This window comes from Chamaea fasciata, unplaced genomic scaffold, assembly GCF_029207755.1.
Source record: "Chamaea fasciata isolate MVZ Bird 193981 ecotype frontalis unplaced genomic scaffold, bChaFas1.0.hap1 SCAF_5, whole genome shotgun sequence".
Lineage (NCBI taxonomy): Eukaryota > Metazoa > Chordata > Aves > Passeriformes > Sylviidae > Chamaea > Chamaea fasciata.
The window spans coordinates 22,216,261-22,230,346 of NW_027094090.1; the positions used below are offsets into that span (position 1 = coordinate 22,216,261).

Consider the following 14,086-nt stretch of genomic DNA (forward strand, 5'->3'; position numbering starts at 1 on the left):
CCTGTAAATATAAATAAAAGTTATATTTCAAACATGAGAGGATTCCTTTGAAATTCCATAGCACATGTGGTGAGCTTTGCTAAAAATCATACAAAACTGCCTACAGACAGAAGTGAGTTATACCTACAACCCAAAGGAGAGGTCTGACTGAAGTCACACAACTTCCCACTGTTCACTTTTTAAAAACTCAATTTAAGTGACTTGTAATGTATTGCTGATATCTCAGCAATCTCACACTTGACATTTTGAATTTCCCAAAAATAGGCAGGATGTAAATAGCAGGAGAACAACAAGATATGGAATTTTCATTTTCCAAGCTAAAAACAGATGTCAGTCAGATTAGACCATCCCGCAAATAAAATATCTTCATTTGCAGCATTTGTGAGGTGACTTTACCTGTTGGCTTTCTCAGAGTCAGCTCCAGAAGGACAGAATTCATGAGGAGGTTCTCTTTCCAAATGTTCCATCAAAGGTGAGGTACTACAGTGGAAAACCAGAACCTGCTTATATATTTTACAATAACCCGGTCCTTCATGGGCATTGTGAAGTCATTCCAGGCCCTACAAGCCCTTTTAAACTAATTTTCCCTGAGCTGCCAGTTTTAGTGAGCACTGACAGAACACCTGCCTGCACACTGCGGCACATGCAGACCTCAACCGTTCCCCAGAACGCTCCTCCATTGCAAAGGATGGCTAGAGCCCAGAGAATGTTAAAAACAGCAGAGCTGTAGTTCAGCCACGAATAGAGTGAGTCTTCTCTTGTGCACAGAGCTCCTCTTAGGATTAGAGAGTATCCCTGCACCAAAGAAAGCATGAGCCAAAAGCATCCTAACAATATATTTGCAGAAATGAAACAATTATCCCCACATGTATCTGGTAAGCATTCAAGATAGCAGTACAGAAATATGAAAAAGAAACAGAAGTAAAAGCAGTTCAGAAAAAAAAAAAGAAAAAAAAGAAAAAAAAATAGTACAGACCAGCATCATCTCGTTTATGAAGGTTTACAGATTTACAGAAGTGGCACAATTGATTAGTTGGCCTTATGGTGGAAGAAAAATATCACATAAGAGTATCAGCTAAGAAGTTAATCTTACTCCATTCAGGAATCGTTAAATGGAAGAGTGAAATTTTGCTTAACCCACCACTGAAAAATCCTTTTTTTCTGCAAAAGAAAAGTGGAGTGAACCTTACAGCACTAAAAAGCACACCTGCAATGAACCACAACAGGCCCGACAGCGTGGCGCTTCGCGTGCGACGCCTTCCGCACGAAGGTGAGAACGGGCAGGGTATATTCTGGAACACCCATGTCAGGCCACTGGGTATAATGGTACTGAGTCACAATGCGTCCACTAGACCTCCCTTTCTGGGAACCCTGCAACAAAAAATAATTCCACATGTAAGCAGCCAGCACCTTCCTTCATTTTATTTTCACACCTGATAGTTGTTGAACAAGTGCTACCGCTATTTAGTTCAAAGCATGCCATCTGCCTCTGAATATTCCAGCCCTCAAAGAGAAGGGGAAGGACCAGTGCTTCTGTATCACCTGACGTTGTCTCAGGAAGCCATAGAGAAAGATAAAAAGCACTGGAGGGTAACAAATTACAGCTGCTCCCACGAGTCACCAGCTCTTTCTGCCACTCTGCTCCTCTGTTGAACAGAAAGGGTAAGATTCATCTCACCCAGCTTTAGTGACCTACAAGGTAAGTAGCCTTGTGTAGCCTGCTTTTCTAAGCTCCCTTCCTCCATGGCAACTCAGAGGCAGGGATGCCTTCAGAAGGCAGGTCATCTCATTCAAAGACTTGTTCCTAAAATAGGCTGAATAAATTAATTGATAATAAACACTGAATGTTATGTATTAATTATGCAGGGAGGGTGAGAGGCTACATGTCTCAGACATTTAGGTGGCTGGAATAAATTAAGTTTTCAGAATTCTCCTCAAAGTGACTAACATCATCCTGCTGAGCTAAGATCATGGTGGTTCTGGTTATGATAAAACAAAGTGTTTTTAAACACTTTAAACCTTTCCTTTAAAAAGGAAAATGGAGAGCTGAGGTGGGTAATTTAACTCATACCACATTTTCTTCAAGTTGCTTTCTTTCTGAAAATGTACTGTCCTGCTACCCAGGCAGGCAAAGTCCACAGCAGCTCTCCAATATGATTCCTGCTTTTTACCTGATGGTCCTACAGTTTTCTGAGTTTGTTCATCTGATCAAATTAACTGAAGTAGACAAGAATCTTGGCTGGCTGAGATCTATAGGACTGGGCTTTACATATACAGCAGAAAAGAATTGTCAACTGCCTTAAAAATATTCTGAGCATCTTTCACACTTCCTTTTTCTCCTTGTGTTTTTAGGATGCCACAAACCTTTTTGATCTTGGTGTTTCTAAGAGTAAAGTTCCTCACAGTGTAATAGGCAAGTACATGAACACTCTTCTGAGTAACCAAGAAGTTTCCATATTCTTCACTACCTTCAGCAGGCCAGTACTGGTCACATTTTCTCTGTTAGAAAGAAATGTTTGTTAGAAAATTTCTCTATAAATAATAGACAAAAAACCCCCACCTTTAAAATGTCAAACTAGTAAGCTGAAATGTTCAAATTTAAGAGCAGAGTAAAGCACAAAACTATCAGGACTGTCAATATACCCAGTTTATAATAGACATGATCTTCTGTGCAGGAGAACAAATAACAATTATTTTGTGCCGTAGAGGGATAGCTGTTGTGAAGATGCTCTTTATTTGGAAAACTCAAAAAAAGTGGTTTAAATCATACTATCAGAGTCAAAACAGTCTAATATTGTGGAATTTTCCATTCTATAGACATTCTAAAAACTAAAGAAAATAACATGATTTACAAGAAAAACAGGAATACATCCAAGTCAGTAGAGTTGCATGTGGCTCCTGATTAATTTATAGCACGGGCAGAGCATATTTATGTCTGGTAGCAAGGGTAAGCGTGAACCTGTGTATGGCTAGAATATACAAGAGAGACCTGTGATATGTCCAGCCTTTGGGTTAGGTAGTCATATAGCCTTCTCAAAGATTAGGAGAAGAGTGCTTGTTTATAGCATAGTGTTGCAAATGAAGTGGTAGCCCCAGTGCAGCCCTCCTCTGCAATTGCTATGTCTGTATCATCTGAGAGATGCTTTACAGGTTGTATGATAAAATTTACATTCATTTTAGGCTTTGCTGCCAGTGTGTGGCAAGCGTGATGCAATGTCTCCTCATGTGAGCCCAGGGTACAGATATACTCCCAATCCCATAATCAGTGAAACACACACCCTATGATGGGATTTGACCTAATTTTGTCTCACTGGAAAAATGTGTGTCTAGTCATGTAGTAGGAAAGGAACTGTGAGTACTGTGGAATGTTAACAGGGACCAGAGAGTGAATATCCAGAAAAGTTCACCTGAACTATGTTCTTCTCCTTTCCAGGGTCCAAGGCAACCCTGATGAAGTGCATGATGGCAAGCAGATAAGCAGATTGGTAGTAGAATGTTGCACAAGGCCCAACTGTGTCCACTCATATTATATACAAGAAGTCTTTTTTCAGTATAAGTTTTGGGTTTTTCTGTGGTTAGAACATGGTATTTTCAAGATTTATTGAATATTTTCTTTTGTTTCATGCTACAATTCCTCAACTGTATACTTCTGTTGCCAATCCAGGCAGAAGCGACTACTTCAAACTATTGCTTTTTGCTCAATAATTGACTAAACCAGATTTTAAAAAGAAAGGCAGGAGTTTGCTACAGGTAAATCCACCAACATGAGAGAAATAAAAAATTGACAATGGTACTCATACCCTTCCTTTCTCAATGAGATTAGTTATCATCACAATAACTTCCACATTATGTTCCCATATCATTCTCCAGAAATCTTCTGCTGTTGATTTTAGTGGCCCTTGAGCTGCAATGTAGGCTTTTGGCTTGTTGTAGCCCTAAATTGAAATATAAGAAATGATACTTGTCAAATCACTGTCCATGAGCAAAAGGAGTTTGGGAGGTGTACATGGCATTTTGTGTATTTATTTTTAAAGACTCTGAAAAGCTTTTAAGCACTGTTTAAACTATTGAAATTGCAGAAACCCTGTGGTATCAGATGACATATGACTACAACTGTTACGCCAATGTTTATCATTCCAACAAATAGGACATATATGTTCAAATGCCTGTGTTTAGGCAGAACATTGACATGATAGTGATTATGAGACACACAGAAATGTGTTGCAGAAGTGGTTTAAAAATGCATCATGACCATTCACGTGTAAATAATTATGTAATGAAAACTGGTAATGGTATCTTGGTGAGGTTCTGAGACAAATGGCATCTTCCCCTCATGAGATTACCTCAGATGGGAGAATTAACCACTCAGATGAGATATACTTCTAAAATGACTCAGATGTTTTGTTGACAGAACATTTTTTCTTCAAAAATGCCCCTCATTAAGCTGCAGCTGCTACAATATTAAGATGGACTCAAGAAAGAATCGGCATTTTATGTTTGCTTTAATTTCGTAGGCTTAACTTAGACCATAAAAGTTTTTCTAACAGAATCTGTAATATTGTGATACTTTTTTGGAATTAAATCTATTCATCTCCATACATAATTTTTTTACAGAAAAGGCTGACAGATCAATAGGCAAATGGATAGAAATAGGCACTTACATCGACGTAGTTGGCATTAATGTAATCAGTCAGTTTTCCATCCTTTTCAGCAAGCTGTGCTAATTTAACTCTAGTATGATCATCTGCAGTAAAACAAGAGAGAAAATTAGCAAATTTTTGATAAGAATTGCATTCTTTCTTGTAAAAATAATGAAATGTATTTTACAACATGTAAGGCAAATACATTAACAACCACATATGCAAACATCCTCTCCTTAGGTATGAATCAGATTAAAAATTCTAATTTGCAGAGAAATAAAGAAATGAATCCAAAGTTTGGAGGCATTCAGAATCTAGTGGCCTGAACAGCAGCACCTGGGGTCATTTTAGCCACTATGACAGACTTCCTCTATGTCCTCTAGCTGCTGCTTGTAAAGGTGTATACGTCTTCTGAAAATCCAGTGTCATGACTGCCAAATCTGCACATTGGGATATCTCAAAATGATAGCAGGCACCAGCGTTGAGGAACTTTAGTTCCAAGTTAAAAGAGTGGACTCTGGAGAGCAATGGGACTTTGAAAATGCTGGTCATCTGAAGAGTCAGCCATCAGGGTGAGCTGAAGTGCTCTGTAGCCTGCACTGTCTGTAAGAACTACACTTAAGTCACTTAGAGAGGACAACTCTTGCTACTTCAGCTGCCCTAAGCTGTCTCTGCACTGCTCTTTAATAAAACAACCTCTGGGCTAGCACCTTTTGTATGATCAAGTACAAACACAGTGAAAGAGAAAAATACCTGAGTTTTTGTCCCTTTTAGGGACATCTTTAGTCAGGGGGCTTGGCATTTCTTGTTGCTGGTTTACATTATTTTCTGTCAGACAGCTGTCTCTGTCACTTTTTTTATTAAGCTTTAGTGATGCTGAATACTGAAGATATATTTAATTTTGAGCTTTCTTGTAATCAGAACAAAGTTGACATGCAACAGGGAGCTAAAAAGAATTATTGAGCCACCAAATGATCAAAGACCCAGAGGAAATAGCTTGAAAGAGAGATAAACAAAACTGAAAAGATGTGTTTCAGAGAAGAAAATCTGGAGAGTGAAGCAATGGGAAAACAAGTGTACTGGCTAATGAAGCTGTTGTATTATGTTGTTGCCAGGCATAATGCAACATAAAACCAGAACATTTAGGTTCATATATGACAGTAAATATATCCAGGGATTTTGACGCTCATAGAGACAATAAATCACCATTATTCTAAATCAAAGATTAATTTTGACAATCAAAGCTTCTTTGGCTTTCTAATGGCATTATAATGAAATCTCCCAATTCCCTTTGGGTTATCGCAGAAGACACAAATATACCTTGCTAACACGCTCACCAAAGCAGCAGAATGTCAGGACTGCCTTGAAGAAATGTAAAATCTGATGCTAACTCCTCTCTAAGGAGCACTTTGCTGAACAATAGCTGGAGGTTTCAGCGTAGAAGGATTTTTGCTCCTGCTAATAACATATAAGTCTATCCTTGTTTATAATTATTTCTCACACAGAACAACAAGTGATGCCTTTACTTACAAGCAACGATGTTTATGTATCGATTCTTATTCTTGTTGTCAGGGTGATTAGAGCTGTCTGATGTAATACCTAGATCTACAGTACAGCTCTGGATTTCCTGAAAGAAAGTATGTCACACTTTAGTACCTATTAAGATACATAAAATGTCTTTAAATACAGTAAGTAAGCATGAAAAGAACCACAACCTTATACCCAATTATCTATGATATTTTACAACTACTTCATTGCTAAAAAAAATGCAGTGAAATAATTCCTTACCTGATAAAACTCTTTCAGTGTCTAATGAGGGAATGAATGCAAAAAAAGTAAAAAAAATCAAATTCCACAGCACAGAACAAATGGATAAGTGTTTATATATATTACGATTACTATATGGAAAACAGTTATGGTCATGCAATATATCCATAATAACAACAAAACTGAATATTTTGACATAACTCCTAAAGGAAACAGGTCATTTTCCCAGTTAAAACGCTGGCATCTCTTTTTCCTATCTTTATCTTTAATGTTAGACCTTAGGCCAGTGAAAGCTTGTACATATGAACAACTTCACAGACTTTAGCCAGATTATCTATATATTTAACAGTTCACTGGAATCTTTATGGGTCCTTATAAATGCATTAGTTTCTCTGGAGAATCTTTTGCTCTCTTTGCATTCAGCTGCAAAAAACTCCACTGAAGCAGGACTGTGTGCAGTTCAACCAGCCTCACAGAACTCTGGGGAAAGACAGAGTCACAGCCCTCCCTCAGGCTGCCAGCAGTTTCACAGTGAAGCCAACAATTTTATAAAGAGTGAGACAGGCTTGACAAGATGGGCACAAAGTCTGTAAGACTCACAAAATTAATTCATTTTATTAATTACTTTTGCTGACAGGAAACTCAAGCATTTATAAGGTCCACACTTTGAACCAGCAAATACATTGCCATCACTAAAAGTACTAATGATGTTTCCCAACACTCTTTATGATTCATTTTAATGTCAATCCCCTTAATCTACTTAAATATATATATAAAAAGTGGCTGACAGTTTAAAAATTAGATTTCAAATGAGTTATTTTGTAATAATATAAAAAAACTTTCTATCCCCCCCCAAAAAAAAATCTGAACCACCCTTTTACTCTACATATATATGCTAATTATGTGAAGTCAATTACTATATTTCAGTTTTTCCCAATCTTCTAAGTTCTCTATCAGTAGAGAAAAGAACAGAACACTACTGGGGTAGTCCATAATGCCAAAAAAGATCTCCAAGAAATGATGAGAACACTGATTTATTATTTTTTTTTTTTTGTAATAGTTAAAACTAGCATGGAACATTTCTGACGGTGCAGCTGTACTTCAGTGACATGCACTGTATTTGGTCCCTAGATCATTGCTGTAATTTAGGAAAAGTAGATTTATAGGAAAAGATCAATTTAGAATGGACAATCTGATTTCTGTATTGCTGTACTCACTAACGGTGAAAGCACTTTGTATCCATTGTATTTACATACAGTCCTTCAACATCTGCTCTTATTAAACAGCTAGTCAAGCTGGAGTCCAGTTCCATCAGTGCATATGAACATGTGTAATATATGAATATGTACTGGACATTCACAAGTATTTACAAATTTGGTCCCAAATCAATTGGATATTCTGAATGTTAAATGAACTGAAGAAGAAATGCTGATGAAGAAGGTTACGTGAAGGACATGGAATTTTTGGTCCACTACATCACAATATATTGGCTGGGGAAACAAAAGCAAAACCTGAAGATGCAAAACTGAATTTTTACTTTCATTATTGTTTTTGCAACAGGAATATTACAATTGTATTTTAAATTAATATAGATCGGTTAAAATACTTGTTTCCATCCCAACTGACTGATTTTATTAGAAATCTCTTGTAAAAATTGCTAATGGCACAGCTTTCATTACAGTATTTGGGGTTTTAACGTTTATGTGAATTAGGTTAGAACGTAACTGTTCTAACTTAATTCACATAACTGCAATACATGAGTGTGAAATACAATGAAGATCATTAGTTACATATGGTGATAGTAACATTATGTGATTAGAGCATATGTTTCAACATTTTGAAATGCCTCTTATGAAACACATACTCTAGGAAAGGAACTGTAAAACTTTCACTACCACATATGAAGACTACATTAGCTCCCCTGTTAATCAGAAGTCTTGCCACGTGTACTCAATATTACTTCCATTACATTTTCTCTGTAAATGGAACAAGCAAATGTGGGTAGCTTCTGCAAAATTCAATTGTCATTAGTAGTGGAAAAGCTTTAATCTATCACTGTATCTAATAAACCATATACATTGCACTACCTTTGCATAGCTTATTCACACAGTTATTCAGTATTTTATCACAATAATAAGCATTCTCACTTGTATTCCAGTCCTGTTAGCTTTTAGGAATCTCCCTAGGCTTTATGCATAAACTCCATACTGGGTTCAAAGCACTCACATTTACATTCATTCATGAAATTGGTGCCCAAGTCAGAATGTAAAGCCCCAATTTTTGTTTGCAGGCATTTAAACTTAACATTATCGGTACGTGCTAATGAAAAAGATGACATCATAGAGCCATACCTCAAATTCTTCAGAAAAACCATTACTTGCATGTAAATCTGCAACATGTTTGGGAAAATGCTTTATTGGAATTGCTCCAACATCATCTTAGGGGTGGGAAAAGACAAAAAATATATTTATGTAGAATAAAAAGCCAGTGACATACAATGAAGTTTATACGTAGGCAATCCACAAAACATCCTGAAATAAAATTCTTGGCATGAACTTTGGATGTACAACTCCCCCAAAAATACAACATTCTTTGACGCCATTAACATTTCTAAAATAGCTACCTAATTTGTAAATTATTATTTGGAAAGAAGATAATGAAAATGAAAATGCCTTGCTAGGTCTTGCTCTGTCTGTAAGCTCCCTAAATCAAGGTACCGATTCGCAAGATGCTGAGCTTGTCTGTAATAGAAGAACGCACAAAATTCCCTGTGAAGTCAAGGAGATATGGGAGCGTTATCTCTTTACTACAAGATGTTCAAAGGGAGAGAGCAGAGCTCTGAATAATACTGATAAAGTAGCAACGATTTGGCAGAGTTGTCTGGGTGCTCCATGCTGATTAGTGCTGTACCGGAACTTGGATCCAGTGTACGGATGAGCCACATAGTCCCAAGCCTACTAAATTAAAGCAGCATTATGCCAGCATTTTCATATTAACTGACAGTTGCATGTTTGCATTGGCATCCAAAAGAAACAGGAATTAATTTTCATCTTTTACTGCATTAGTGGCTACCCTCTATACAGAATTTTCTCTCAGCTCTCCTTGTGATTTTATGATCGCCTACTGATAATAATCTTATGTCTTATCATGGCAGTACTGACCACAGATTTTCACATCAGGCTTCATACTTCAAATTTTAAATGAAAGATTTATGTTTAAGACTTTTTGGCTACCCACAAAGAAAAAAAAATCTACACTCTTGAGGAATAAATGTGATTAATGTAACATCTCCATTTTACTTCAGACAAATACAAAAAACCACTTGTGTAAAATATGCATGAGGAATCACATAAAAAAAACCTTTGGGACTTTTAATCTTCTCTTTACTGAGAATATGCTGTGTAAACAAAGTCATCTGTTTGCTAAAATCATCTGTATCTGCTAAAGGATGATATTATTTCACTTAGTTTTGGTTCTGAAGAATAATTTTGTTGTTTTACTTTTAAGCCTTTCATGGTTTAAAAATATGTTTATTTCACAATCTGTAATTTCATCACCATTTCATATGCAAGCAAAATGTCAGAAACATTACACAAGGACCTAATAATTTTAGCTTTCAGTGACCAAGAATTTGTTGATTTGTACTAAGATCCATTTGGTCTTCCACTTACATGACTGGATCTGAATACAAAAAGTGAATTTATCCAGTCAAGCCTAAGAGAAGCTGAACAAATGTGTAACAAAATCTTCACACTTTGGAGATGAAACCTGGCATGAAGTGTTTATCCTAATGATATGCAAACACAAACCCAAAGGGGACGTAAATGACGCTAAGAGTGAGTACAAAAATGGAGAAATTAATCATAAGTTTTGTTTCCTTGCCCATGCAAATCTCCCAGTTCAATCACTTCTGAACCCAGGAATGAATTTTATATCTGGATGGCAGGTATCACTTCAAACTACTTAGAGTTTGATAGTGCATCTGAATCCTATCCTGTAATTCATTACTACTTGAATGCATCTTCAAATTGTGCTGTGAAGAGCCATGGCATTTTCTGCATGCATAACTGCAGATCTCCTATCTCTGCCAATGAAAGGAAGGAAAACTTAATATATAATTTAATGGAAGGAAAACTTAGTATATAATGAGATCTGTGGAGTGTGCTTTTGGTCACCGCCATAAGAATTAAACTTAGCAGTTGCAAAACACTCTTCCTGCCTTACACTCTTCTCTAGTACCATGTTGTAATTAGATGCAATTGTAAAATTACACTGTTGAAACACTTGGGCAATAGAAAACACAGTAACTGTTCACTTGACATCAGCTGTATGCAAAATAAAACAAAAGTATTTCCTCAGTGCTTGCAGCTTTTTCCATAAAATATTTTGTATATCCTCAATCACTCAGAAAAAATTTTCACTTTAATATTTATCACCATTTCAGCAGAAAAATCAACAGCTTCAAAACACGCATTTTAGGCACTCAGAATAACTGTAAATGCAATTATGACAATGGAAAACACTTTCCCCCCAAGGTGAGCTGGTCAGGAAAAATTGTAAGAAAATCATACAGTTGTAGTGCAATATACTTAATGATGAAGAGTTAAAGCAGAGATTTCCTATAATGATTGCTGCTCGACATTCATATATAATCACGTTTTCTGAAATCCAGCCATAGCTCTGCTTTTTCACCATTTAGTAAAAGGTTATGCATCTCCTAACAGCAGTAATCCATACAAGATGCATTTGAAGATGTCTACAATTCAGTTACAATGGAAGCTCAGTGTTTGTGATTTATTTAATTAAGTGTGTTTACTAGTTATTCACACATGGGCTGATTTTCTTCCTTTAGTCATTCCATGAAAATCCATCTCCTTGTATAATAGCACAGTTTGTAAAAACATTACTTATGGAACAAGATAACCTTGTCTCATAGGTGAGAATGTGGCTTAGCATCTGCTTCAGAATTAATCTATTTTGGGTTTAAATAGATGAATATAACTAATCTACTTCACTCTACACATACTGAAAAAGCTGGAAGGCTGCACGCGCTCCTCTGATACTGTTTGAGGAAACAAAGGAAACAGTTTCTCCAAATAAGTGTGCTGGGTATAGAATCAGAAGATGCTCAAATATTCTGAACTTCAGTATTATTTTTGTGAGAGGTTCACATAAATTTACCATAGTAATTATGCTAGTAAAATATGTAAGTATAAGAACACGTTGTAATTGCAAGTGAAATGCAAACAGATGAGGCACATCCTCATCCTGCTGGTAAAAAGAATAGGACATGTTCTATACACAGGTGACAAATCCAATTAAAGACAGAAATACAACAGAATATGTTGCTGGTGTAATCCTCTAGAGCTATTTAGCGTAACTCAGATGGCAACATGAGCAGCCACTCTAGTGAGGCAACACTTAAAATGGCTACAAAGCACAGAGTATCCTTGAGGCAACTATGTAAGCTGAAGATATTTCCCTTCTGTGCTACCTACAGAAGAGACTATTAATAACACAAGTCTGCCAGTATCAAGTGTACCTGTTTACACAGATTTGTACAAGAGGTTACAAATCTCTGGTTTACAGATGTTATAGTATATGAAGAATTCATATTGACACATAAAAAGCAGCATCTTCCAACAGTTAACACCAATCCACAGAACAGTTGCCAGAAATACCTGAGACTGGGAAGATTGGAGCTGGGGGAGCAGAAATCACTCGAGGTGACGCATTATCTTCTAAATAAAAATGAGCAGTCTGGAAACATTTCCTAGAGAGGAACAAATATACAAAAATATTGAAATAATAAAAAAAAGGAATGAAGAAAGAAACCAACAAAACCCCACCAAAACAATCCCTGAGATGATTTGGAATTCTGGCCTTATTGAGTCAGAAAGAAAAATCATGGCTTTGAAAACCAATTTTCATAGAGTGTCAAATACTACTGCTATAATATAAATATTCCCCCAGCACATCTCCAAATTATGCATACAACATGAAGATATGGCATTACCTCAGCGTAAGACATAGTTCATGCATCTTTACCTATACCAGAGGCAGAAGATAGAGCACACATCAGACATAGTGACAGCTGAAGGAGAAACTCTGCATCAGGAGCTACTGCAGATGCTGCACAACTCCAAATACAAAAAATGCCACTGTCTACCTTACTTATCCAAATTTGCTCAAATAATTACTGTTCCCTTTCATGTGATGATGCTAGCCTGAAGATGGAGCAGTGTATGAGATCAGTTCTGGTAATTCATTGATAGATGCTACTGCAGACATAGAAATGCAACAAAAGACAGCATGCCCTGTAACAGCCAAAACAGTGGCTCTAGAACTACTGTGACTGGGATTAAACAAATTTTCATAATCTAATTGCGACACCTTAACCAAGGAGGACTTCCCAAAGCTGACACACAGAAACAGAGGAATTTCTATCTGCAGGAGATGCCAGCTTTGTTGCAAAAAACATTGAAGTACGAATACAAATGGAACCAACCTTAACAATGACCCACAATATTATTTTTATCTGTGCTGTAATCCAGATGTGAAGATAATAGGAATAGCATCTGTTAAGAATCCAAGCCATTCAAAGGAATGAATAACCAACTGTTTTTGTAAGCATTGCAAAGCCTCTATAATTAAAAAATCTTTGTATGATTAGACATGCTAATAACAATCTTAACTTTGGGTCACTTAATGTCTCTGAAATATTATTCACTGATCATTAAATTTAAAAAGAAATATATGCATCATGAAAATACTAATCTCATTTTATATTCACAAGATTCTGCTTCTTCAAAACTGTTGGCTACAGTTATTGTATGATTCTTTTTTACTTTGTGTAATCACTGTTATTTTCAATTCCATACTGTTCCTGTATCACCGCAGTCATAAAATCCCTCATATAATTGTTATAAACCAAAATAAATTTTGAAGATACTTGGAGAAATAGACAGGGAATAATACATGGCTCTTGTCATTCTTTCAAGAACCATTAATATATATAATGAGGACTTTGGTAAGCTTATTTGAATTAAGCCTCTGGGAAACATGCCCATATTCTCGAAATGTGTTGGGAATTTTCTATCAGTGTACAATACAGATCCTCTTAAAACATAAGAAAAAAGCAGAGAGCTACCTAAAAGGGAAAACTGAGACATGTAAAATAGTTCTGGTAATTCACATGACAATTAAATCTGAAGTCCAGCTAGAATTCTCTAAAAGCATATTTGTGAAGTTCACAGAGAAGCTTTGGCTTTGCATGAGATATCTGGAGCAATACTATCTGTTACGAAGTTGGTTTTACTTAGAAACGGCAATTTGGGATGCAGACCAAGAACACATTCAGGAGGTACCTGGGAACACCCGTCTAAATTTTATCTCTAGCATCAGAGTTAGTGGCTGCTGAGGCGAGAGAGGCTGTCTCAATGCTAGCACAAAACTCAAGAGTTAGTATCAGAACTGTGTGTGAAATATCTGCGAGATGCAGGCAAGACTCCCAAGTCTTCAAATCATTAAACACTTTGGAAAGTCTGGCCCTGTCTGCTGGGCACAGCAAATGCAGTATTGTGTTTATTAAAAAATGCACCAGCCAAACATGCCAAGCAGTCTGATGCCAAAGCTCCAAACCCAAAAAGTGTCCTTGCCCCAAACATCTACTGCTTGTG

At 36.5% G+C, this 14,086-nt stretch overlaps 1 protein-coding gene and 1 long non-coding RNA gene across 7 annotated transcripts in view; one reads left to right on the forward strand and one right to left on the reverse strand.

Moving 5' to 3' along the window:
• The window catches only part of PTPRZ1 (protein tyrosine phosphatase receptor type Z1), a 132,166-nt gene that overhangs the window by 8,505 nt on the left and 109,575 nt on the right, over positions 1 to 14,086 (reverse strand). For 2 of the 6 annotated variants that reach the window (XM_066183015.1, XM_066183012.1), the window contains exons 14-22: positions 12,089 to 12,180; positions 8,759 to 8,844; positions 6,429 to 6,449; positions 6,171 to 6,267; positions 4,662 to 4,744; positions 3,801 to 3,935; positions 2,365 to 2,499; positions 1,208 to 1,371; positions 397 to 480 (exon numbers count right to left, since the gene is read on the reverse strand). In XM_066183015.1, coding sequence (XP_066039112.1) covers positions 397 to 480; positions 1,208 to 1,371; positions 2,365 to 2,499; positions 3,801 to 3,935; positions 4,662 to 4,744; positions 6,171 to 6,267; positions 6,429 to 6,449; positions 8,759 to 8,844; positions 12,089 to 12,180 — 897 coding nt within the window. The remainder of the gene's footprint in view (positions 1 to 396; positions 481 to 1,207; positions 1,372 to 2,364; positions 2,500 to 3,800; positions 3,936 to 4,661; positions 4,745 to 6,170; positions 6,268 to 6,428; positions 6,450 to 8,758; positions 8,845 to 12,088; positions 12,181 to 14,086) is intronic. The other 4 variants (XM_066183017.1, XM_066183016.1, XM_066183013.1 and 1 more) reach the window with 3 other exon arrangements.
• LOC136289326 (uncharacterized) lies at positions 1,513 to 6,179 on the forward strand. The gene is made up of 3 exons (XR_010720762.1): positions 1,513 to 1,699; positions 2,353 to 2,477; positions 3,434 to 6,179. It is a non-coding gene; the product is annotated as an uncharacterized lncRNA (long non-coding RNA).